The sequence below is a fragment of the Psittacula echo genome (assembly GCF_963264785.1).
Source record: "Psittacula echo genome assembly, chromosome: 4".
Taxonomy (NCBI): Eukaryota; Metazoa; Chordata; class Aves; order Psittaciformes; family Psittacidae; genus Psittacula; species Psittacula echo.
Genome location: NC_137738.1, coordinates 75,204,585 through 75,228,479, shown reverse-complemented (window position 1 = coordinate 75,228,479; position 23,895 = coordinate 75,204,585). Strand labels below are relative to the sequence as shown.

Sequence of the window (23,895 nt, the reverse complement as noted above, 5' to 3'; positions counted from 1 at the left end):
AAAAAGAATGAGGAACTCAAAAAAAGAAGTTTTCCAAGCTTCTGAAAGACAAAGGAGTTTGTCAATGAACTAATTCAGGACTGAACAGTTGCCTCTAATATGTAGGAAAACAGTCTAAAGTATCTACAATACATTATGTATGTGGGGAGAGAGAGAGCATGCATGTGCAACCCCAAATAGATCCATATGACGAATGCAAGTTTTCTTAAGTCAGAGGGCTTAAATAGGAATGGCAGCCTCTCTCCAAAAGTGTGGAAATATATCTTAAATACACTTTGACATTTCAGCTTTGAAAGAGATGGCTGAAGAGGAGTGTTGTAGGGGTCTGCAGACTCCTGAGAGGCACAGACAAATGAACAGGGGATGACTATTCAGTGTTTGTCAAGATACTAGAAAGAGGCTGTAACCAATGAAGGTATTGCATAGAAGGTATCAAACAAAAGAGCGTTTTTCCCAGAGCCAACTGCTGAATTCACTGCCCCCTGATGCTGTGGAAACAACAGTATAAATGAGTTCAAAAAGCAATTAGAAGAATAAACAGAAGAAAATGCTGCCACAGTCTATTAAACACAAAGATGTGGCTACAGGCCCTGGTTCAGAAAGAAATACCCACCTATTGCCAAAAACTGGGAACAGACACTGAGAGTTTTGCCAAAACTGTGTGTTTACCCACTTAAAATAACCTTCCTCTAAGCATCTGTTGCAGGCTCTGTCTAGCTAAATAATCTTTTGGACTAATACAGTACTGCTGGTTTTCTGTTTTGGTTAAATTCTTCTTTCCCAGGGTATTTTCAACTAAAGCAATGCAAAGCTATGTCCTGTAATAAACCTGGGGGGAGGACTATTTTAGTATGCAAAAGAAGCCAGGGTACCACCACAGAGGCACAGAGAGAATACAGCAAAAAATATTCCTTCAGAGGAAGCACTACTGTAATACAGCACTTACAGAAGTTGAGAATTTCAAAGGAACAGAAACAGCCCTACTATTCAGTGGTGGAAAAGAGGCTTGGAGCTGTGAGCAATGATACCATGTCTGCCTATTTATTCCTTTGGAGTTCAGTATTACAGCACTTACTAATTTAATTATAACTAGAATGGGATTGTAACAAAGAAATACCAGTCTGCATGATCAGACTCTAAAGGCTTGCCAGCTGGGCCAGAGATCATTATGAGTATTTTCAGAAGCCAGAAACTGCACTCACCAAAAATAAAAATACAGTTTCCTGCTCTGTCATCTCCATCGTTCTTTGTCCCTCTCTGTCTCTCACTTGCAATTTTACAGGATTGCCATTATGAAAATAACTTTAAGGGAACTTTGGAGGGATTTCCTTTGAAAGTTACCCCTTTAGGAGATAATGCCAAAAGTATAATGCCAGTGATAATGCCAGTGTCCAACACTGGTTCAAAAATATATGAATTGGGCAAATTCTGATTTTATAGTTGAGCTCGTACCTGAAACAAATATAGGGAAGTCAAGAGTTTCTCCTCACCCTCCCTTTTTTTCCTGCTGGTGTTTCAAACCCAACCTATGGTTGCCGTTCTCCTTACCATGAAGACTGTATTACAGGACTATGCTGCTTACCACTGATTGTGTTCCTCGGGTTGAAGATGTTGTAATAGGTGTTATAGTGATAGTACTTGTCACCTTGCTTGATGCAGGTCGCGAGGACACATTGTTCCGGGGTGATCGAAGGACGGTACCAGTCACAACTTCTTTCTCTGCTGCTATGTTCACCGGTCTGACTGTTATCACAGGACTCACGCCATCAGGCGCAGCACTGGGAGAGCGTTTAAACTGGGAACCTAAGTGGATGTGGATTTTGTTGTCTTCTGTTGTAATAATGTTGGCGTTGGCATTGTACTTGCGGATTGGAGTTGGGACGGTTTGTTTCTCTGGTGTGACTTTGAAGACAGCCCTTCCCATGGTCATATCTTGTGACTGTGGAGAGACAGAGATTTCTGCCGGTGCTGCGGATGTTGATACTGTCATAATCTGAATTGGTGATGCGGGTCTGTCAGCAAACGGTGCTCTTCCTCCCTCTGGCGACTTTTCCCTGGTGAATGTTGTTATAGTGACTGGAGACATAGAACGATCTCGGCCCAGTGGACTTTCACTGCCTTTTCCTTTTTGTGGCATAACATTTGGAGAGGGAATGATGGTTATTCGTGGCTTCTGATTTCCCAAAGTAGGAATGACAGTGGTACTTGAAAAAAATTCCTCTGAGGTTGGACTGGTTATCTCCAAAGTAGCCGTGCTGTTCTCATGGTCTGGTGTCACCCGAATATGAAGAGGTTGGCCCTGCTTTGGTGAAAGGACAACCTCCCCAGGATGCGCTTGACTGTGAGTTCGGGCCCCTTTATCAGGAGTTGCCTGAGCCCCAGTTTCCCTCTTTCTCATCCATGGTATCCAAGATTTCCTCATTGCAAGTTCATTTGCTGCTGGAGGATATCTCTCAAGCACTGAAGAACGCTCCATGGGTTTTTTCAGACCTACCTGCCGCAGGTTGCTCATGATGTGGTTCTCCTCCTGGAAGGATTTCCTTATAAACACTGCTGGAGTTTCTTCTTCTGCTGCTTCACTGCTTACAGCATCTGTTTGCACGCCAGTGGACGTCACAGGGACATCAACCATTCTTCGTCCATTTATGCTGGGCCTCAGAGCACGGCTATAACGCTTAGAAAGCTCCAGCTCTCTTGTTAGGTTCAGAACTTCCTGACCCATGCTCTTGTTTTTATTTTCTTCTTCCATAAACCTTTGCTGCAGAACTGAATAATCGACTTGGAGCTGAGAAAGCTGGTCTTCTTTGTTCATCAGCTCATGGATTTTTTCCTTAAGAGCTTGAACTTCTGCTTTCAAATCTCTGCTTTTGGCCTCTTCCAGACGAAACCTGTGCCTCAGCTCTGCCTCTTGGCTCACTGCTTCACCTTTTTCTATTGCTTTGGTTTTAGCAATCTGGAGTTTCATCTCTTCCAGCTGTTGAGAAAGAAGGTTAGCTTTATCCTGCTCAGTCCTAAATTTCCGCTCTAGCTGATCATACTCATCTTCTGTCTTCATCAAATCTCCTTCAACCACTTCCAATTGTTTGAGACGGTTTTTCAGTCTTTCAATTTCAATGGTAAGTTCTTTAATCTTGTTGTCCTCATGACAACCATGCTCTGGTCCTTTCCTGGTTCGACCTCTTGTAATTTCTCTTTCTACTTCCTCCATACCATCAACTCTTTTCTTTAACAGGTTAACTCTGCAGCTTAGTTCAGAGGATTTTTCTTCTTCACCTCTCAATCTGCTAATTACCTCATCCCTTTCCTTTGTCAAACTAGACACTTTTTCCTCCATTTCAGATTTCAGTTTCAAAAATTTCTTACTTTCTTCTATCAGTTTCTCTGTTACATCCATAACTTTCCCTTGCTCAACTTTAAAATTCTTGGTTAGAACCTCAGCCTTTTTTTCCTCCTGTTTTATTTTTTCCATCATATTTTTTCGTTCATCAACCAGCATTACAGTAAATGACTTCAGCTTTGTGAGGTCATCTTTTAAGCTTATTTCAGCCTTTTCCAACTTGCTTTCTGATGCCTCAAGGTCTTTCACTCGAGTCTTCACCACTTCCAATTCATTTATCAAATCCTTAGTCAAATTCTTTTCTTTCTCCAAGTTTAAGTGTAGCTGGGTGCATTCAAACTTGCTTTTACTGAAAGCCTCTTCCAGCTTCTCTAGTTCTGACATTCTTTTCTGCAATTTTTCCACTTCAAGTTTCAATTCTTTGCTATGGTGCTCTTCCTCTTGCAGTTTATTTTTCAACTCTTTACATTGGGATTCGGTTTTTGTGATCTCTTCATCTTTCCCCTCCATTTCAAGCACACGCTTGCGGAGGTTTTCCACTTCTGCCATTAAGCTAGAGCTCCCACATTCCCCTTTCGCTATTTTATCTCTTAGGTCTTGAAGTTCCTCCTCAGCTTTTTGAAGATTTTTGTTAGTTTCTTCTAGCTCCTCTATTCTGCGAGTCAACCCCACTAGCTTAAGCCTTAGCTGTCTATTATGTGACTCTTGATAAGCCAGTTTAGCAGTCATCTCCTCATGTTCTTGAGAAAATGATGAAGTTTTGTGTTCAAGTTCTGCCTCTAACTTCATCAGTTTTTGTCCATCTTCTTTTGTTTTTGCACTAATAGTCTTAAGCTTTTCTTCTTCTTCCTTTAGTTTTTGGGTTAAGTCCTGTATTTTCTGGCTTTGTTGACCAAGTTGTTCAATATGCATTTGTCTTTCATCCACCAGCATGAGTGCAAATGATTTGAGCTTGACTAGTTCTTCCCTTAGTTTATTGAGTCTCTTCGTATATTCCTTCTCCTTCCGGGCTTGATAGATCTTCTCTTGCTCAAGAAGTTTCTTCAACCTGAAACAGAAGAAGAGAAACAAAAATATATATATATATATATATATAGGCGTATTTCTCCATTTTTTAAATCATCTTCATTTTCTTTTTTCCCCCATAAGTAACCTAGTAGTCTTTCAAGAAATAACTACCTGCTACACTCACTTTCCCAAACCAAGTATTTTAAATTACAAAAGTTAACTGAAAACTATATAAAATCATCTAGAAATCTGAAAAGCAGTGACATTTTATACATTGCTAGAAAACAAATACATCAGATTTCAATTCTTTTGCATTTATTTCTGTTAGGATGATGTTGGTAAAGGTTTATCACATCCTAAAAGGACAGGTGTATCTACTTACCAATCCATTTTATACAAAACTTGTTTTACAAGGTGGATTCCTCCTTATGTCTTGCATACACAAAAATCGTGTAAAATAAGGAAAGGAAAACTAATTGCTATATGCAGTCATACACAAATGGATCAAGCCTGGTTATAAATAAACCAGCAGGACAGAAGATTACATTAGCACACAACTAAGAACCATCTGGGCATCACAGGCATAAGAAATTAGCAGGAAGACAAATTTGCCAGCACAGCGACTATTACGTTAAAAGGTTTCTTCTTCCAGGCACATCTCCATTTACAATAGTAGATTTCGTGGACTGCAAGGATCAGACTAATCAAACCTTTGGCTATAACTAACCTCAGCTGGAAAATGCTCTTCTTTATATGGTCTGTAAAGCTGATTTTCAGACAGTATAAAAGCTCACAATACACAAATTAGGTGTATCCTTATAAAGATAATGAAGACCTATGTTTTCAGCCTTACTCATGCAACATTTCAATGGAGAAAGTATTAGTAATATAAATAATTTATATCTGTGATTTATATTTAGGATATGTTGACATCAGTGAGGAAGTCCTTGCACATGTTGTAAGTACAGATTTATGAGGATGGTGATGCTCAACTGAGCGAGAGATACAGATAACACAGAGATATAGCTACTAATGTAAGAGCCTTACTGCAAAAGTAGCAGTACAACTTACAAAAGACATGGGTATGCATGCTGAGTTTACTGTGCAAGGACATGTTTTTCAAACCATTGATGAAGTATCTTCAAGTCCCATATCACTTATCACGACGTGTGATGATTCAAATCCACTTGTTTTGCTAACCCTATGTCTGAAGCTTTTGAACACTTTTGTAAGTATTATTATCTGAAACGCTGAACTAACTGGTGATGGGTGAAGCACAGATATACATTCTTCTCTGCTGCCCCAGCAACAAAGCGGTGCAAATAGCTCCGAGGCACAAAGCTGTACACAAAGGATGTCTCCCGGAACCCTCACCTGACCTCTAGACTCGTAACAACAGCCATATTAACTCAGTTAATATGCAACTGTTAATGTTCTACTCCTTGCTCCTGGGGAACAGAATGAACAGGAACTGGAAAGAAAAGCTGTAAGAAAAGAGAAGGAAGTCAGAAAGCAGAACACAGGATGCAGTAGGTAGGGAAGGAGAAGGCTGAAGAATGCATTTGAAAACAAGAGTCGGATAGGATGTGGGATTAAGAGAATAGTAGGAACCAGCAGGAGAGAGAAAAACAAACAAAACTTACACCCAACCTTGCTGGGTCACAGATTATTCTCAAAAAAATCTCTGTAGCTTTGGCAGCTCTTTGGAAAGCACTGAAAGGGCGTGCTAGTGGATGTCTCATTATGGGTCAAGTTAGAGTGTCAAAAGGTAAAAAAGGACCCGCAGCCACTCACAGAGCATGCACTTTGCACACTGAAGAAGGAACTTTATTAGCATGCAATACATTCCCTGGCTGCTCTATCACACTGCTTCACGCAAGAGCTTTGGCCAAGAACTCTCCTTCATCTCCCCCAGGCTACATTTTTAAAGAAATAGTATGCAGCCTTCCACAAAATATTATTTACCATGACAGAATAATGTGCCCTAACCTGGTGGTGCTCTAAATGACCCATCTCTCAGAGTCATGAACAAATATATATATACAAGAATAAAAGAGCTTCAAAACAGAGAATGTTTCCAGCCTCCCTTGTTCCACAGGAAACTTTTAAGGTGATCCCTATAAATTCAAAAAAAACCAGACACAAACTCAAAGACAGATTTTTGTTTTCTTTTTACCACTTTTGCCACTTGACAGCCTATCTAGAGATGCTCTGAAAACTGCCTATGATTTTGAATTCTTAGGCTGTTCATAAAGGACATATGGGATTTTCACCCAGCGGCTGCTACAGGTGGTACATGCCAGCCAGGCTGCTAAGCAGAGTCAGAAATGATACAGTAGCCACACATTCCCCCATGATTACCTGAGAGTCTACTGGTGAATACTGCCAAGAAAGACACTGGAAAAAAAACCCAAATATCTGTTAAACTAAGACAAAGAAATGCCAGGGATGAGACTGAGCAAGAGAAGAGAGCACATTAGCACTTCTGTTGCCTTGTCTTACCTAGCAGGAGAGCTAGCAGTGGGGCATAACAGGCCTGGCCTCTCCGAGAAAAGCAAAAATAAAGCACTGCAACTGTGCCTATACAAGGAGGTGAATTTGCTAATGTGTCTGTGCCAAACAAGGCAGGAAGCACCTTGCAGCATTTTATCCTGCCTCAGCTTTCACATGGTGAAACAAGACTGCCCTAGATTCAACAAGTGAACTTTCACAGGAGATACTTGACAATATTTCTGTTTGCTATGTGCAGGAAAACTGCTTCTAAAATCTGGTTCTGTGAGGGATAGATAGGAAAGCAGTATTCAAATCTGTGCAGATGCCAAAGTAATAAACAAAATGTACACCTTTTTGGTGTTACTTTTAAACACTAAAATAAAGCTGAGTTTAAGCTTGCCCATGCTTTTCCATCTTTGTACAATTCTCACACCTCAGTGGTTAAACTGGAATATCAGGGACTGTAGGGTGATGTCCCCTCTTGATGCTCACAACTGATTTATTGTCAGGCTTCCCATCTGACTGCTGCTGCTGCTAATGTTTGGTAAGTCACGCAGACCTGCACAGGCTCCAATGCAGTACAAAACCACCTCCGACTCACAGCACAATGTGTTATCCAGAGCAACTGCACTCTTGGCTTGTTTGGGGTTTTTGGTTTGTTGGTTTTTTTTTTGGATATGGGAAGAAATATTCAGACACAATTGGGTAATCTGCATTTGTCAAGAAGAGTCTCAAGGGCCTGGCATACGGACCACAGCAGGAAAGCACATCTGCTTCAGTTCCCTGTGGAGAGAGGGCTGTACCGCCTGCTCCTGCTGAGGTCTGCACAGCACCTCTTTTCCCCATGTGTTACTACGCATAACATGTTGAAACATGCAGCCCAATTCATTCCCTGGATACATGGTCTTCTGCTGCCACGAGAGTCCGTGCAGTCTCTCCCTCTTCTTGCTATGTGTCCTCCCCACAGGATATGAAGAACAGGTGCCCTACAACTGTCCAGCATTCAAGACAATCACACAACCACGCTCCCCGTGGGAGTATACTGGATAAATAAAATAGCAAACCCTTAGGTGTGGGTATGTGCAAACTGTTAACTACCTCAGTCAAAACCAAACACCCCCAGACATCCTTCATAAATGGTGTGCTGGAAGCCGCCAGCAAGGAGGAAGATGGGAATGAATGGGCAGCAGCCAGACCCTCCTTGTCCTCCTTCCTTTGGGTTTGGTGCCGAAGCATTTCAGTGTGCAAGGTCTTTCTGCTTCCCCTTCCCTTCTCTGAGCTTCAGATTGATCATCAGATGCATGACAGGATGCTGACAGCTGCTGATCCCTATCCCTCCAGAAATGTGGCTTTATTTCTTTTAGTATGGTTATGTTCTTGTGGTGACTGCCTTGCTCAAGGTTAATCACTCCTTCAGGTGTGGATGGCAATTTTTCCTTAAGGCAAACCTGACCAAAACCGTACTATCCCCCCTGCCCTCAGCTATGTGCCAGCCGCCAGAAAGTCCTGTTATTGCATCAATGTATTTATAAGAGACAGTTCTGAGTTACAGCATAGACACAGTCTGTAAAACAGCACATTGGGTATGTTGGAAAGACATATCCAACACAGGCAGAGCTGAGTCCACCCCGAAGGACATGTGGCAAAGAACACGGATGGCTGTACCTGCTCCTTCCAATGAAAAGTGCAGAGCACTTGAAGGGCTTCTTGCTGGAGTCTGCTGGTTAGCCATCAGAGTGGTTTAACAGTTCCTGTAAGGCTGATCAATTAATTTAATCAGTAAAGCTACGGCCTTCACTAACCACATGCACTGTGCTTCCCATTCTATTTCTGCATATGTCAAGTTCAGTCACGGAGATGCACAGTACTATTTTCATAATGTCTCTTCTCAGACCAAAGCAAGACTTCAACATGAATTATAACTTACAGCTGGAGAATAATGCTTTTGTGCTTTGAAAGACATTGCAATGGTTTCATACCTGGAGAGATCCAATGGACATTACCAGATTTTGGATGGGATTTATTTTATCTGCAAAGGGTAAAAGCAGTAGCAGTAGCAAGACCTTAGCTAAAATCAAGCATTAGTTCTTGTCTACATTTACAAAAGAAATTACAAATAGTGGTCAGTAGATATTTTCTTGCCTCCTAAAGGATCATAAACTTTATGACTACATTTGAAATAAATATAGCAAAATAGGAACTATAAAACCCCAGCTATCAGATTGATAGCTGATATGAGAAGCCATTCTCCAAAGGGGCTTACAATATGTCAAGAAAATATGAAGGAGTTTCAGTTATCAGGGAAAAGATGCTCAATGATTTCCAAAAATGCACCTCTCCCCTCAAAAAAGCATTCAACTCAGAAAGTTTTAAGCAGTGCATGTTAAAGTGAAAAGCCCCCAACACATTTATTGAAAAATTATACTAGTATTTGCACTGTCCTTTCCATTTGTACTTCCGTCAAGGTGAGACATCACAAATACTAATAAGATGCTTCTCATCTCTAGTGTAGAAATGGGCTTTTAGCTATGTGAGAAAATCCTGGTAAGGCAAGCCAGAGGATGGCCTGAAAGAACATGAGCTGCCTATGCAGTTTGCATATGTGTGAACATTTTGGCATCACAGTTCAGCTGTATCAGCTTGATTTAGCTCCTGCTTTGCAAACAGCCTAAGCCACGCTCCTCAAGGTGTCTCCCAGTGGTTAAAGCAGCACTCACAGGAGGAACTAATATGGAGGGCAGTCTGGAGAGAGGTGGAAAACTATTCCCCCTGCCATCAGGACAGGGGCAGTGGGAGGAACAGCAGATAAAAGGAAGAGCATGGGAAAAAGGGAAGCAGGAAAGGTGTCTGGAGGACCTTTTCACCGAGTTCATACACAGCCTGGAGGTCCACAGAGTTCCTCATTTCTGCTGTCACACAAAGCCATCACAGATCTACTGTAGCTCCTGTAGTACCTTATTTTGCCATTTAAACTCTGAAATGTGTGTTGCAATGGGATGTAATGACTTCTATCCCATTCTGTGGATGGCCAGTAAGTGGAAATTAAGAGAAGTGCCTTAAGGAGGACTTGGTTACTCTAAAGATGAGCTGACTGATAAAGGCTGCTTCCTCCCAAGGGCCCAACAGCATTTCTGCCATTCACACAGCAATCCCAAGGAAGCACTGGAAAAGTAAATGCCTACACAAGCTCATCTTTCCACTTCAGCTTTAGAGAGTTTGCTACTGCAAATGTAGTCAAAGACTGGATAACTTCTTAGTGGTAGCTAGAAAGCTGCTGCCCATTAAGTGATGTGAGAGGCTGCTTGCTAGAGTCCTGGGACAATGAAAACCAGCAAGACGTGGTTAACTTAATAAAAGAGTTCCCTCTTCATTTTTTTTCCTGTTTAATGTACAACAGCTGATTTTGAAGATTATTTCTACAGCTACCGGGAAATCCTCTGCATGCCAGGGCTACTTCTGAGTGCTTCTGTGTTTGAGGCCAGGCTGAGATACCCAAAGGCTGAATTTCACTGATTCTGAGCACTTAGTATTTCAGCTATAATCAAAGAGAGACAAAAGGTGGTCAGGCTCTCTAGGAAGCAAAACAATCAGGACTAACACTCAAGCTGGCCAATTCAAAATTAAGTAACACTTTCAAATCATCAGCTGTAGTCCTCCCCTCATATCCATCTCAACTGAGGGAGAAAAGATGTAAATTAGATAAGACCCCATAGCAAGAAAAAGAATAAAGCACATCTGTGTTACTTTCTCCTTTCTATCCATGAAACTTGAAAGGCAGGGAACAGAGACAAATATTTGACTGACCCTGCTACAGAACTTCCAGAGTTGCTGTTCAGTTTAGCACAGGGTAAACTCTGAAAACAAATAAAAACTAGTAAAAACAATCAGTTATTGGTTCTAGTAACTCTAAAGACAAATTTTTGTGGCTACCACCTATATAAAGTTGAAGAGTACAAACCTGCATATTCTTCACTGCTGAATTAACTTTTGAGAAGTGCTTGTAGCAGATTATATCAAAAGCAAATTAATACTGTTGCTACTTCAAAAATTATGTGACAGTTCCCAAATTACACTTCAAGAAATTAAATGCTTTCTTTACTTAGGAGAACACATTGCTTGTCTTCTACAACCATTTTTCCTCCTGCTGTTATTTCTAACTCTGATTTTGTAAAAACTAAAATTCAGTGTGCTGAAATAGTTCATTTGTGTTGAAACTGTCTTACTTCAACTGAGCAGTGTCTAAGGGCCGTATTTTGTAATAAGAACACTTACTAGATTCAGTGTCCCACCACCTTTCCAATACCTTGTTCACGTATAAAAAGCACTAAAGTCCTTTTAAGAACAAAACACCAAAACCCGTTCAGGCAACAAAATAGTATTGTAACTGGACAGTCATTTTTTTCCCAGCCCCCCGATTATGATATCCACGTTAATTTCGCAGGTCAGGGGAGGGGAAAGGAGATGAGCAGAATGCATCCAAACAGCATCTGTGAGGAAAGGAAGCAGTAGCACTCAGCCGAGCGATGGAATCTGCCAAACCTGTCTCCGAGCAGCGGCTATCCTTCTCTGACCCCTGGACGCGCTGTCCGGGCGCGGCAGTTCCGAAGCACAACCCCACCGGGAGCAGCTCCCAGGCTCCAGCCAAACACTCGCTAACACCGGCTCGGGGCCTCCCGCTGCCTTAGCGTGTTCTGCTCCAGCAGGAGCCGCGGCGGCGGGAGCAGGGCTGCCCCGGGCATCCCGTTCCCCCCCAAGACCTCACTCCAGCCTTGTGTCCAGCACTCTCGGTTAACCGGTGCAGTGCGCATGTACGGGAGCAATTAGCAGTGCTCAGATTAAATATAATAAAAATAATAATAATAAACTGAGTTATCTTACCTTATAATTAGACCTTTTTTAAAAAAAAAGCTACCAAAAAAAAAAAAAAAAAAAAAAAAAAAAAAAAAGCAAGCCCCAAACCCAATGGAGAGGGCTCGCTCCAGCTCACCCTCCGCCGCAGGGAAGGCGCCTCACGCCGCTGTTGTGTCCCCCCGCCCCGCAAGGTGACGGCTGCGCCCCGCCGCGGGGTCGGTGCCGGTCCGGGGGGGCTGTGCCGGGGTCGGGGGGGCTGTACTGGCGGCGCGGCATTGTGCGCTCCCTCCCGGGGCACAGGGAAGGGGTGGAGCCGTCGCTGCGGCTCGGAGGGGCAGAGGGGTGGAAGGGGTTTAAGTGGCTCGGTTGCTCGGTTGTGCCAGGTCCTCGTTTGAGTGTCGCTTCCCCGGAGTTGATTATTGACAGACCCCTCCGGGCTTACAGTTTATAGGTTAACGGTTAAGGAAGAAGAATATGATCGCCGAGAACGCATGTGAATTGCTGTCGCGTAGCTGAGCTAGGGTGCACCAAAGCGATGCTCTCCAGCCCGAGTTGCCAGTTCGTTCCTCTGACTCAAGAGAAGTTCACATTGCTTTTCTGTTGTCTTCCTGGTGTTTGAAGCTACAGTACCACTGTGAGTAAGCACCGGCTGAGCTCAAGATCAGTTGGTAATAGCATGACTACATGAAGAAAATCCCCCGTGGATTTAATATACATGCATATTTGGTTTTGAAAATTCATGCATAGTAGCAAGGCTAACTGAAGGTCTGTGTGAGGTCTGAAAAGCACCACTGTGCTAGCTCCCTGTTTAAAGAAGTCTTAAGTCAGCCCTTTTGTTCCCAAACCAACGTAAAAGAATTTGGGAACTCCTCCTATTTGCCTAATGATTCCCCAGATTGCGCACAGTCACTTTTTCAAGTCTTTACAAGACGAATGAGAACCCACTCTGCCTTTTCCCTTCCCTTTTTCTTTCTCCTTCTCCTTCATCTATACTTTCCCCTTTCCTTTCTCCCCTCCCTTTGCCTTCCCATTCACCTTCCTCTTTTCTTAAGAAGCTTTCAATACCCAAAACCACTGAAAGCATATCATGTCAAATATTACACATAAAAATGGACCAGTGTGTGTTTATATCTTGAGAAGGCACCTAATTCTGTGTTATTTTCCCTTATGACCCTCACCTCATTCACCATACAGGCTGGGCAGTGCTCATTGGAAAAGCAGGAGCTTGATGATTGATTTTATGCTCTGTATTCAAGGCCCTATTTACCACATGCTCTTAAGACTCTGCTGAGAACAGAATTATTCATTTCTGGGTAGAAAATAGAAACACAAAGGGACCAGGGATTGGTTGGGACACCTGCTCTGGGGTGTGCAGGATGTGATTTTCAGAGCACTGCAGGGTGGATGCTGTGGGTGCTCAGGTCACAGCCCCATTTGCCTCCAGCCCAGGAGTGCATGCTTCAGACTCCGTGTCAGAGCCCAGATCTCCAACAAGCTTCCTAAAACGAGAATCGGTCTTAAAGTAAAAACCATTCACAACCCATGTAAATAAGCTTCACATGGCTTAACTAGTGCCATGTAGGAAATCCGTCACACAAACTCAATGGGTAGAGTCACATTTTCCAGGGAAACATATACTAGCCTTAATCATTCTCTCTCTTTTTATATGCCCCTACCTCATTTACTAAATACTTTCCGAAAGATGAAGCTGGGGTCCTACAGAGAAATTGTTGCTTCCTGTGAGCAAAATTGATGCATCTCAATATGTTTCTGGTTTTCCAGTGTCAAAGGTTTCTGTACAAAACTTGTGCCTGGTTGTGCAATTATAAATGATCACATGCATCAAGCAAATGTTCTGCTTACTCCACTTCTTTACTTACTATGTCCTTTGCAATCCTAGGAACTGTTCTGGTAGAACAGAACATATTCTTTAAAAAAGAGGAAATTGCACACACAATGGCAAACAATAAAACAGATATCCACTATCAAAATTTAATGATCTGGCATTGGCACTTATTGAGATTGTAAGAAGAGTTCAGATCCTTCAGATTGCCTGCATAAAACTCTGCACTCTGAGTCAACAAAATAATTGATAGCAACAGCAGGTTGTCAGCCTCAAGGCTATTTGATACTAAAAAGGCATACAGCACATTGCAAGCAAGGTTGGAAACGCTGCTGACAGACAGGTTTGAGACAAGCAGCTGAGAGCAAGGCTCTGCCTCACTGGCAGTGCTGTCTGTGGTCACACACCCCATCCTGCTTGTTGCACAGCTCATCCAGTCCCGCTGCACCCACCGTTTGGTCCCAGGCTCCTCCTCATCTCTGTACTCTATTTCTAACCCCCATCTTCCTCAAGTCCACAACCCTCCTAGATGTCCCCTCATATCTGCTGTGGCTCTTTTTTTGTCTGTGATGCCGTGCTTGGGCCAGGCTGGAACTGCAAGCCACACATGTTCCCTCATCTGTGTTTTCGTGGTCTCATCTCAGCAGAAATTTCAGGGATGTCAAGAGGATCCTAATTCTTCTATTAGGAAAGCAACTGTGAGTTTATAGCAGTCAGCTTTGTAAAGATATGACATGAGGAAGGGAGGTGACAATGGGTGTCCAGGCCAGAAATGATCACTGTCTCATGAAGTCCAAACACTCAGCATGATCAGCAGACCAAGGGAGGTGATTCTCCCCCTCTATTCCACTCATAGGAGATCCCATCATAGTACTGCATTCAGCTCTGGGGCCCCCAATATAAGGAGGATGTGGACCTGTTTGAGTGATTCCAGAGAGGGGCCATGAAGGTGATCAGAGGACTGGAGCACCTCTTCTGTGAAGATAGGCTGAGAGAGTTGAGCTTATTCAGCTTGGAGAAGAGAAGACCTGGGGAGGCCTTATAGCAGACTTGCAGTACCTAAAGGGGGCCTACAGGAAATCTGGAGAGGGACTTTTTGCAAGGGCATATAGTGACAGGACAAGGGGGAATGGCTTCAAACTGAAAGAGGGGAGATTTAGATTAGACATTAGGAAAAGATTCTTCACTATGAAGGCGGCGAGACACTGGCACAGGTTGCCCAGAGAAGCTGCCCCATCCCTGGCAGTATTCAGGTCAGGCTGAATGGGGCTTTAAGCAACCTGGTCTAATGGAAGGTGTCCCTGCCCATGGCAGGTGGGTTGGAACTGGATGATCTTTAAAAGGTCCCTTCCAACCCAACCCATTGTGTGATTCTATGGTAAAGGTACTCCATGTATCATTATTTCTCAAGAGTGCCCTCACTTTTAAGTCATGTCAAAAGCTGGGAAAATCTAACTTGCTCCCCAGCATTTCATGAATCTTTCTGTTTATGCTTTTATTGTGATGAAGTATTCCAAGAAACACATTCCTGAGTAAAGCAGCACTTGCAACTTTGTAAGACCAGATAAGAAAAACACCAAGAAATAAAAGCGGGGGGGGGGGGGGAATAGATAGGAATCCCAAATTCCAGCTCATCTCTGAAAGTAGGAGATTGTACTATGTCACAGTTGTCTGCTATAGAAGAGAGTAACTGGAAAGCAAAGGATGGAACTGGTTTAACTACTTAATGATGTGCTAATACACTACACATTTATTTGATAAGTTGCTGTCTTTAATAAACCACTAACCTCTGCACAGCAGTGGATTCTTCTTGTTGATCTTAGGGACTTCTAACAAATGATTGCCTGATTATAAAATTCTCTGTAAAGAAGGCTTTGTAACCTTTCCAGCAGACTGCCCTGCTCTCTTTTGGCTCCTATCTTCAGTGAAGAAACACATGTAACATTTAGAGTGAAGGCAGCGCTTGCAGCTCTTTCCAACTTCTCTAACATGTTACGAAAAGCCCAAATATTTCTGTTTGTGCAAAACAAAACCTTCCCCAATTTTGTGTTTACTTACATACACGACAAAGTATGCTGTGTTGTTTGCCAGACTTGATTTTTTTGTTCAAAACACCTCTAAAGCACTGCAAATCTTCCATCATGATTTTGGTGGGTTTCTTCCTTCATTTGTTAAGTCAAACTCGTTTGGTAAGTCAGACCTGTCCTCTACTTTCTACTTAGCCAGCTGCATACTCTGAGCATAACAGATATTAATGCATTCAGTAGCATCTTGACAGAACATGAAAACTTTGAATACTGAGAAAGGGGAAAGGCTGATTTTAATTTGTTGCTGAAGATCTAGTGAACAAGGTGATCCATCAGGCCTTTTGGAGACAAATAAGTAATGGAGATAAATACAATAAATTCTTGAAACATGATTTTGTAGGAGAAGCCTGAGAAAAAGATTTCAAGTTGGACTCTGTGCTGTTATATCTCAGGCAATACATTTTATATGGCATACGTCATGCACACTAAAAGAACTTCATTTGGTGAGCTGCACTGACAACTGGCTTTGTTCACCTTTGGTCTTATTTAAAACAAGTTGTTCATGCAGCTGTTAAAGAAACGGTGCAAGCATACACACACATTTGCACAAAGGCTTTTTTATTACTCCTCAGATCTTTCTAAATAAGTCATGCTCCCTAGATTTTAAATTCTTTTTCTCTTTGCAGCATGAAAATTGCCCTGTTAGGATCTGCTGTCTTTTGTGGAAACATGATTCAGAAGTTTAACAAAAGCATTTCTGGCTTTGTTTTCCTTTCCACTTTTACCCCCCCCTTCTGTTTTCTTTGTTTGTTTGTTTGTTCTTTGCTTTTTCCTTAACACTTGTGTGTATCCTTCTGATATCTGGAAAGCTCAGTATCTCCAGTACTGGTGGGACTCCCTGAAGGAAAAGTGATTACAGCTGAAGTAGGACCTGTCTACGTCAAGGATACTCTTTTAAAGTATGATTAGATCATTGCTTTGTGAACAAGCACCGACAGTGTAATAGAAACAGGCTGCGGCCCTTTGACCAAAGCATCTCTGGAGCCAGGGGAAGAGGTGTCCAGGACCTCAGAGAAGCAAGTGCACACTACAGAACGGTTCCTTGCTGCCCCCTGTGGACCTGCCAATTTTAGCATTGCTTGCTTCACATATCCATGCTTTATTAGAGCATCCGCTAATACTATCTTCACCTATCTGGTCTCCACGCTTGGTTTTATAAATTGCTTACTTTTGACTTGCTAGATGTTCATGTAGAAAAATGATGTGGAAGAGTGAACTTGAGGCTTTGAGAGCAGGGAGAGCCGTGTTTTTTCTCAGCTTACCAGGAGATACTTGGGTCTTTTAGCAGTGTCTTGGCCTCTTTTGCTCATTCTGGGTCTGGGACATGAATTAAGCCTGACTGATTTTCACCCATGTGTTGCTTGTCTGTTGGCAGCTGGCTCTCTGTTGTTGCACCTTCTGTGGCTTCCCCCACACCTGACTTCTCTGAGTGTGGGTTTATAGAACAGAAATACTCCATCTAGAGATAAGAGTCACATTTTTAGGTGTGTCAATAAGTAACTCATAAAGAACAGTGCTAAATATTCCCTAATTGGAAACTGAAAATTAAAGGCAGAATTACTTTTTTCCCCGAAGTGTATCATCTGTTGGTGCAAACAAGTTCTGGGAAGTCCCAGAGCATGTGCTATATTGTATCAAGCAACATCATCAATATGATGGCTTCTGCTTCATTTTTGCTGTATTTTTATATATATATCTTTTACTGCTTGCAGCTCAGGCTATCTTCCATCTTCATCTCCTTGCCATCTTTCTTCTCTCTGCCATCCAACTGGAAGGCTCTACAGTGCTCTACTTTTGCCAACAGCTAGCTCCCTCACCACTCCCTCTGTTCTTATTAATCTCATAATTTAGATTCACTTCCCATATTCTTTGTCTCGTGTCTGCCATCCCCTGACCTAAACATGCCTCTTTGCTATTCTTTGTCCTTTACCTTCCAGTTCTATGAATTCAGTTCTTGCCCCATTGCTTTAACTCCTGATGAGCTTTTCTGGGCTTCCTTTTCTTTTGTGCTTCTTACTGACTCCTTAAAGCAAGGTGAGCCAGTGACTGACTGGGATCAATAGGCACCTGAGTCCTACACCTAAATCTAAACATCCACCTCACTGCTTCCCATTTGCTAAGCCAGTGAAAAAATGTTATTTGATAGAGTGAATAAAGCAAGTGGGCTGGAAAAAACAAGAGAAAACAGGCTCTGCAGAATTGCTGCTTTGTTTTAGCACCAAGCAACACAAGTGATGGTGTCGGGAGTCACCATGACAGGGTTTCAAACATGGGAAAGTGTTAAAAAAATAAAAGTGAAGAGTTTTAAAATCTGGATTTAGGAAGCAGCATCATTCATATAATTGCATGCATGGGGCTAGTCAACCATGGAAAAGCTCGCATAGCTGTACAACAGCAATGCAGCTTGAGAACAAGAGTCTACTCAAGTGGAGTCAATATTAAAACTCCATTTTCCTCAATTCAGGGTCTCAGATTTTCTTAGAAATACAGGCTATATGTGCACTGGCTTATATCATACTTGGCCACCTCAGTCACAGCTTGACACAAGGATAAAAGAATACACACCTGTAAAAGCACAGAAAAGGAAATAATCTTGTGAAGATTCCTTCTTGATTTTTAGGTATGACTTCCTAAGAACACCGTATTCAGTGATCTGGTAAATAATGAATCCTTAGTAAAATTATCAAATGCTGTAAAAGAGCAGTTAGCAGCTGATTTTATGAACTGAAGAGATAGTGATAGATTTTAACATCAGCACTGAATAATCCTGGCAGTCACACCACATTCTAATATACTATGTCCCAACTGTCAAGCTGAAAGTCTATGAAGGTATTTCTGTTAATTTTCATGCCAGAAGCCTCAGCTCTTGCCCTGAACACAAAGGAAAACACACCTACCCGCCATAGCCATATCACAACCTCACCTTTGCTAGTTCTTTAGTTTTCCAGAGATGCAGCATAAAGGGACACCTCTTCCCCCCTAACAAACAAACAACAAAACCCACCATAACTGTGAATTCTTAACTTTGCTGCTTGCATTAAAAGATTTGTGTCTATTGAGAGGCAATTATAGAAGAGACTGTCCCCACTGTACACCCCACAGCACTCACCCAAGACTCTCCCAGGATTTGAGCCTGGTGTTTTAACGTCGTACTTGTTGCTTATAACAGGATACAAAAAACAAAGACTCACATAAATTTGTGGAATTCAATTAATGAAAAAATTTAAAAGGGAAAGACAGAAAAACCAACATACATATAAATCTGATTTTTGGGAAGATCTCTATCTTGCAGATCTTGTATTTTGGATGTTGCACATCCTTGGAATTCTCATCATCTTGCCTGAGATGAATATCACTCTCCACCTGAGGTTATTTGAGCCTCATGAAATACATGTCTTTACATACGTAATGGTGAGGGGCTTCATCTGAGGACTGTGGAGACACAGGCTGACCACAGCCATCACACAAGAATGGGAACTATAGGTGTTTCCATCCAAAGGAAGACTTGTAAGGAGACTGCATCTTGCACCAGCGCCTGTGAGCTGCATTACTTGCCCAGGAAGTTGCATACCTGGTTTTATTTCTCTCTTCAGCCTGAAGCCATTCCAGCTTGTACTACCCGTTTCCAAGGTAATATCATAGCCACCAGCCTTTTGCATTTTTGAACAGCTGAAGGAAAGGACAGGGAAAATACGTGTACCCAGATGGAGAGCAAGCGAGGAGAACCTACGTCAGTTTCGTACACTAAGTGTGAATTAGAATGTGCTCTTCTTGTCTCTGCTTACCTTAAAATTTCTTTCTGCCCTGTCTGTGTTGCCCTCTGAATAACTGCAGGGCTTATGCATCCTGGCATATAGAAGTTATATGAAAATAGAATCAAATGGGAAATAAATATTGTTGATAAATTATTTTTCTGGAGACCAAACTCTTATGCAGGAGCTTAAGAAACTCCACTTAAGAAACTGCTGTATGTAATACATTTGTATACGCCTAGATATACTTCTACAGGTACAATGCACACACTGTTTTAACAGTTTCAGAGTTCTATCCCTGACTCTCATTAATCCCATTAATCAAGGAGAGCTATACTGACTTCAAAGGAATTGCAACAATGCCAGCTTTGTGCTTATAAAATCCAGCATCAGGTTGGCATTTTTACAGATCAGTTATTTCTTAAGACCTGAAGAAGCTGGATGTAGAGAGACCAACAGCAGCACTTGGTCTGTCAGATAAGGACAAGAGCCAGTCAGACTAGGACACACTCTTCTCTGTTGTAGGATTAGCAGGGCCCACAGTGTGAGTTGTGCAACAATTGCAGGCAGCAGTGCCCTATCCTCCACACCACCCACCTGCCTTTCACCAGTATGCACACTGTTTTGCCCCTACTGTTTTTGGAAACCAGGTTTGTATCCCAGCCAGTAACTTGCAAAATGAAACAATGTTGAAAGCTATGCATCATTTTAAAACAAGGACAGCCTGATATCTAAATGATAAAAGATAATACATCTACCCCTTTTCAGTTCCTCTGAAAATAAACATTTTACATGGAATTGTACAGGAACTTTCATCCTGTAATACATACACTTGTCACCAAGAGATACTTTTTCACCTATGACATAATTGCTATCATCAGAAAAGCATTGCTGTTGCTCTACTATAATTTAGCCTCATTTTCTGCTCATTTCTTTATCTTTTCTCATTAGGGCATTACATATTCAGCTGTGTTACTATTAATCATTCCCTAACATAAGCAGCTGGATATCAGAGCTGTGTGAGTCACTGATTTTTCAGTTTCAGAGCTGAACCAAAAATTCAACAAGTAATTATCAAAGAAAAAGAAAGAAAAAGCAGCTTTATTTTTCTTTCTCATTTGAGTAAAAAATAAAAAAGTTTCGTGTGATTCTCAGTGAAACATTTGTTGATTTGAATAAGTAATTTAATTTCCATCTTTGTCATTTTTAGAAAAGCAACAAATAGAGAGGACCATATCTTGGGACCATTCACCAAACCAACAGGTAAAACATTCCTGCTTTTTGGAAGATGGAGAGACCTGGACCAGTAATTCCTGTGTCTGGGGGAATTTGAATACCCAGGCGCTGACCTACAAGAATATTTTCACCCCTTTGGTGAAAATAACTCAAAAAGTATGTAAGTGACGTGCAAAAGTGGAACAATTTTACCTGAGAAGAGAGGGAACAGAGACCCCAAGAGATCCAATGACATGACCAAGAAGGCCTCTTCAGAAAGGTGGGCCTGGATCCCAACAGATTGATGAGAGGATTGAAAGTCTCCCATGGACCATGTGAACAGCACAATCACAGGGTTATTTGATAAGGTTTTTTGACTAGCTGGTCTTATGAATTAAGTCATCAGATTTTCTTTGATGACATTTATAATAATTAGTCAAAACACTAACTATGGCAACACAACATTAGAATCACAGGCATACACAAATATGTCCTGAATTATATATTTTGTGTTCTGCATTTCTTCCCCCTCACATTTGCACAAGCTTTGACAAATTTCACAAGAACATTTAGTTTGGATTTCTGTGTCCCCTAGGTTTTTTCTTCTGCTTTAAGATTTTTCCACATATAACCCTTAAAAAGAAGTGGAAACTGAAACAATGCAAATATAAAACTTTGCTGGTAGAGATACTGCAGGAATGAGAAGAGATGCACAACTTAGGACACTTTTTGGGAAAGAAGATGCAAAAGCATTACATCTGTTTAGGGTTAGAAAAGCTTCTGTGTAGGCTCAATGAGTCAGAATAAGCTCCCTAGACAGATGAAATCTTGAGGTTCTTCACACAATTTAGTGGAAGTTACCTGACCATATAGAACAGGTCTTGAATACTTGTAGGGCATTAATCAAAATAGTAAATCATATTCTTCGCTAATCAGTCTTTTCACCTCCATACGGGTAAACTTCCATGTAAACATAAAGCAAATATACAAGATATTCAAGCTTGAGTGCTTATTAGCACAGATTTATACATGTAAATAAGTGGCATCTCTCTAAATTTTTAAGAAATTCACTGAAACCTGGCACTTCAACTGAAACCTGTTTCTCATCTTTCTGAATGAGGAAGCAATTTTCCCTACATGACCCTGATTCAGTTCTTGTTTTCTTTGCCTAAAAAATGACAACTTAAAAAGATGGCCTCAGTAGAGCTGTGAACTGATATTTATTTCAGTAGTATAATAACTCTGAAACACGCCAAAGGCCTCTTAAACGTTAAAATTGTTACCTATTGCACCCTGGACAGAGTTTGGGTTCGTGAGTAGATTTTGAATGAAGTCATTTTTTCCCCCCGCCTGACCCTGGAAGCATTTGAATTGATGATTTTAGCAAGCAGACTTGCTAGGAATAATGAATTACATATAGTTTTGTATAATAATTCTCTCTCAAGGGCTGTGAAGCTGATGCCTACTTAGAAATAGTTTTGGAAGAATAGCTGAAACAACACATGATGCCATTTTATATAATCCCAGAAGTGACTGAAAGATTGGACAGTTTTGAGGACTATCCAAGTGTGAAGAGATGGATTTGGATTAGTCCCAGCTCGTGGCAAGCCTCACATTCTGTGAAACTTGCAGTACTTTTCATATTGCTTCTCCACAGTCAGATGTGGCTGTTTGTTCTCTCATTTTTAAATTACCTTTGGAGCCATTTTGTTGCATCTAGGGACCAGATTTATTAGTTAAAACATAAACTCTTAGCAGTCGCTGCCTTCCAGTCAGCTAAAGCTGTTAAACAGCACCTGCAAAATGGATGACTTTTAGGTTTACTTAACTGTGCAGAAATTGTATTTGTCATTTCCAGGTTTTTTCATTTATTTCTTTTAATAGACTACCACAGAGTTTGTGATCTGTGATCCTGTGAATGTATTACGTTGACAGAAAATAGCCAGTGTTTCCAAACCATAAAGATAGCGTGTAAGCCTAAAAGAAAAGAATAAAAACTGTACTGCTGACCTTGTCTTCTACATTATAAGATTAAAAGTTTAGAGATGCACTTACTGAAAAGTAGACAGAGAGTGACTCAGTGCTCTACTTTGCCCAGTAATGTGCAGAAAGACGAGTAACTACTGTAGGCAATAGTGAATTCCCACAGTCCCATTGGGCTGGATTTTCCTTTTTTTGGGTCACAGTTTGGCAACCAGAACACAGAAACAGTCACCATATGAGAAAAAAGCCAGAGTACAAATATGGCTAAGAACTCTTAAAGAAAAAAAAAAAAAAAAAGCAAAAAACTTTCTGTAAAGTAACTTAATTTCCAGACTTTAAAGGAATCACCAACAGATTACCCAGTTGCAGGCTAAAATCTGTGCTGTATGTTTGCACCATACACCTCACTCCAAGATCTCTGTATAGGGCTATTCTTACCACAGAATTTGTCTTAAACTGGTAAATCACAGAGATTTATTAGCCTTGAACACTTCATACTTTTGGCTTGATTGTTCTCTAAAGAAGTAATTGATAGATACTCTGCCCTGCTGTCTTCCTGCCAGCTTCTTTATTTTACAGTCTCCATAAAAATCAAGAGAGAATACAAACTGGAAAGGTAACGTACACAAAATCTCCAAGCTATGTCTCACTCCAGCCTTCACACTTGCTTGGGTCCATGAAATAAAGGGAAACAAAGCAAGCACCTCCCAGTGAAGGGCTTGGTACTGCCATTTCGTGGGAAAAGGGAGAAGAGGAGCTTCAGTAATAAAAGCAGAAATGCAAAAAGGGGGGGGGGGGGAAGATTTTAAAAACTTGCTAACATCAACACTCCCATTTTTGTTGCAAGACGGCTGTGTGCTTTATTGCTCGCAGATCAGTTTCCTTTGCAGGTGATGCAGGCCCAGAATTACATCACCAGCAGAGCAGCCAAGAGCATCTTGGTGCCAGGATGACCAAAGCTGAGAGGAATGTATTATCACAGATCTCCGAGGGACTTGCCAATGCATTCCTTGCTGGGGGTGCTGCGATGGGGGAGGCAGAGAGGAGACAATTTTACTTAAAGACTGAAAGGAAACTTTGTGGAGGAAAGATCTGGGGTCACAGTCCTGCTGTCTCCTCTAAGCAGATCTAATTATGGCCATGTACTTCAAAAAGAGGGTTTAACTAAAACCAGATTTAGCAGGGCACTGCTTAGGAAGTACAGACTGAATCCCCAGCCTTGCCTTTGAGGAAAATGTGAAATGCTTCAGTGCACTGGGAACGCTGTCACTGTGGTTGTAAAGAATAATTTGAAGCAAGGAAAGAGCCAATTTTAAATCCTCATCA

The 23,895-nt window shown here is 41.6% G+C and overlaps 1 protein-coding gene across 2 annotated transcripts in view; it reads right to left on the bottom strand.

Moving 5' to 3' along the window:
* The window catches only part of FILIP1 (filamin A interacting protein 1), a gene marked incomplete at both ends in the record, with an annotated part of 59,756 nt that overhangs the window by 12,817 nt on the left and 23,044 nt on the right, over positions 1–23,895 (bottom strand). For both annotated transcript variants that reach the window (XM_080616339.1, XM_080616338.1), the window contains one exon: positions 1,583–4,385. In XM_080616339.1, coding sequence (XP_080472465.1) covers positions 1,583–4,385 — 2,803 coding nt within the window. The remainder of the gene's footprint in view (positions 1–1,582; positions 4,386–23,895) is intronic.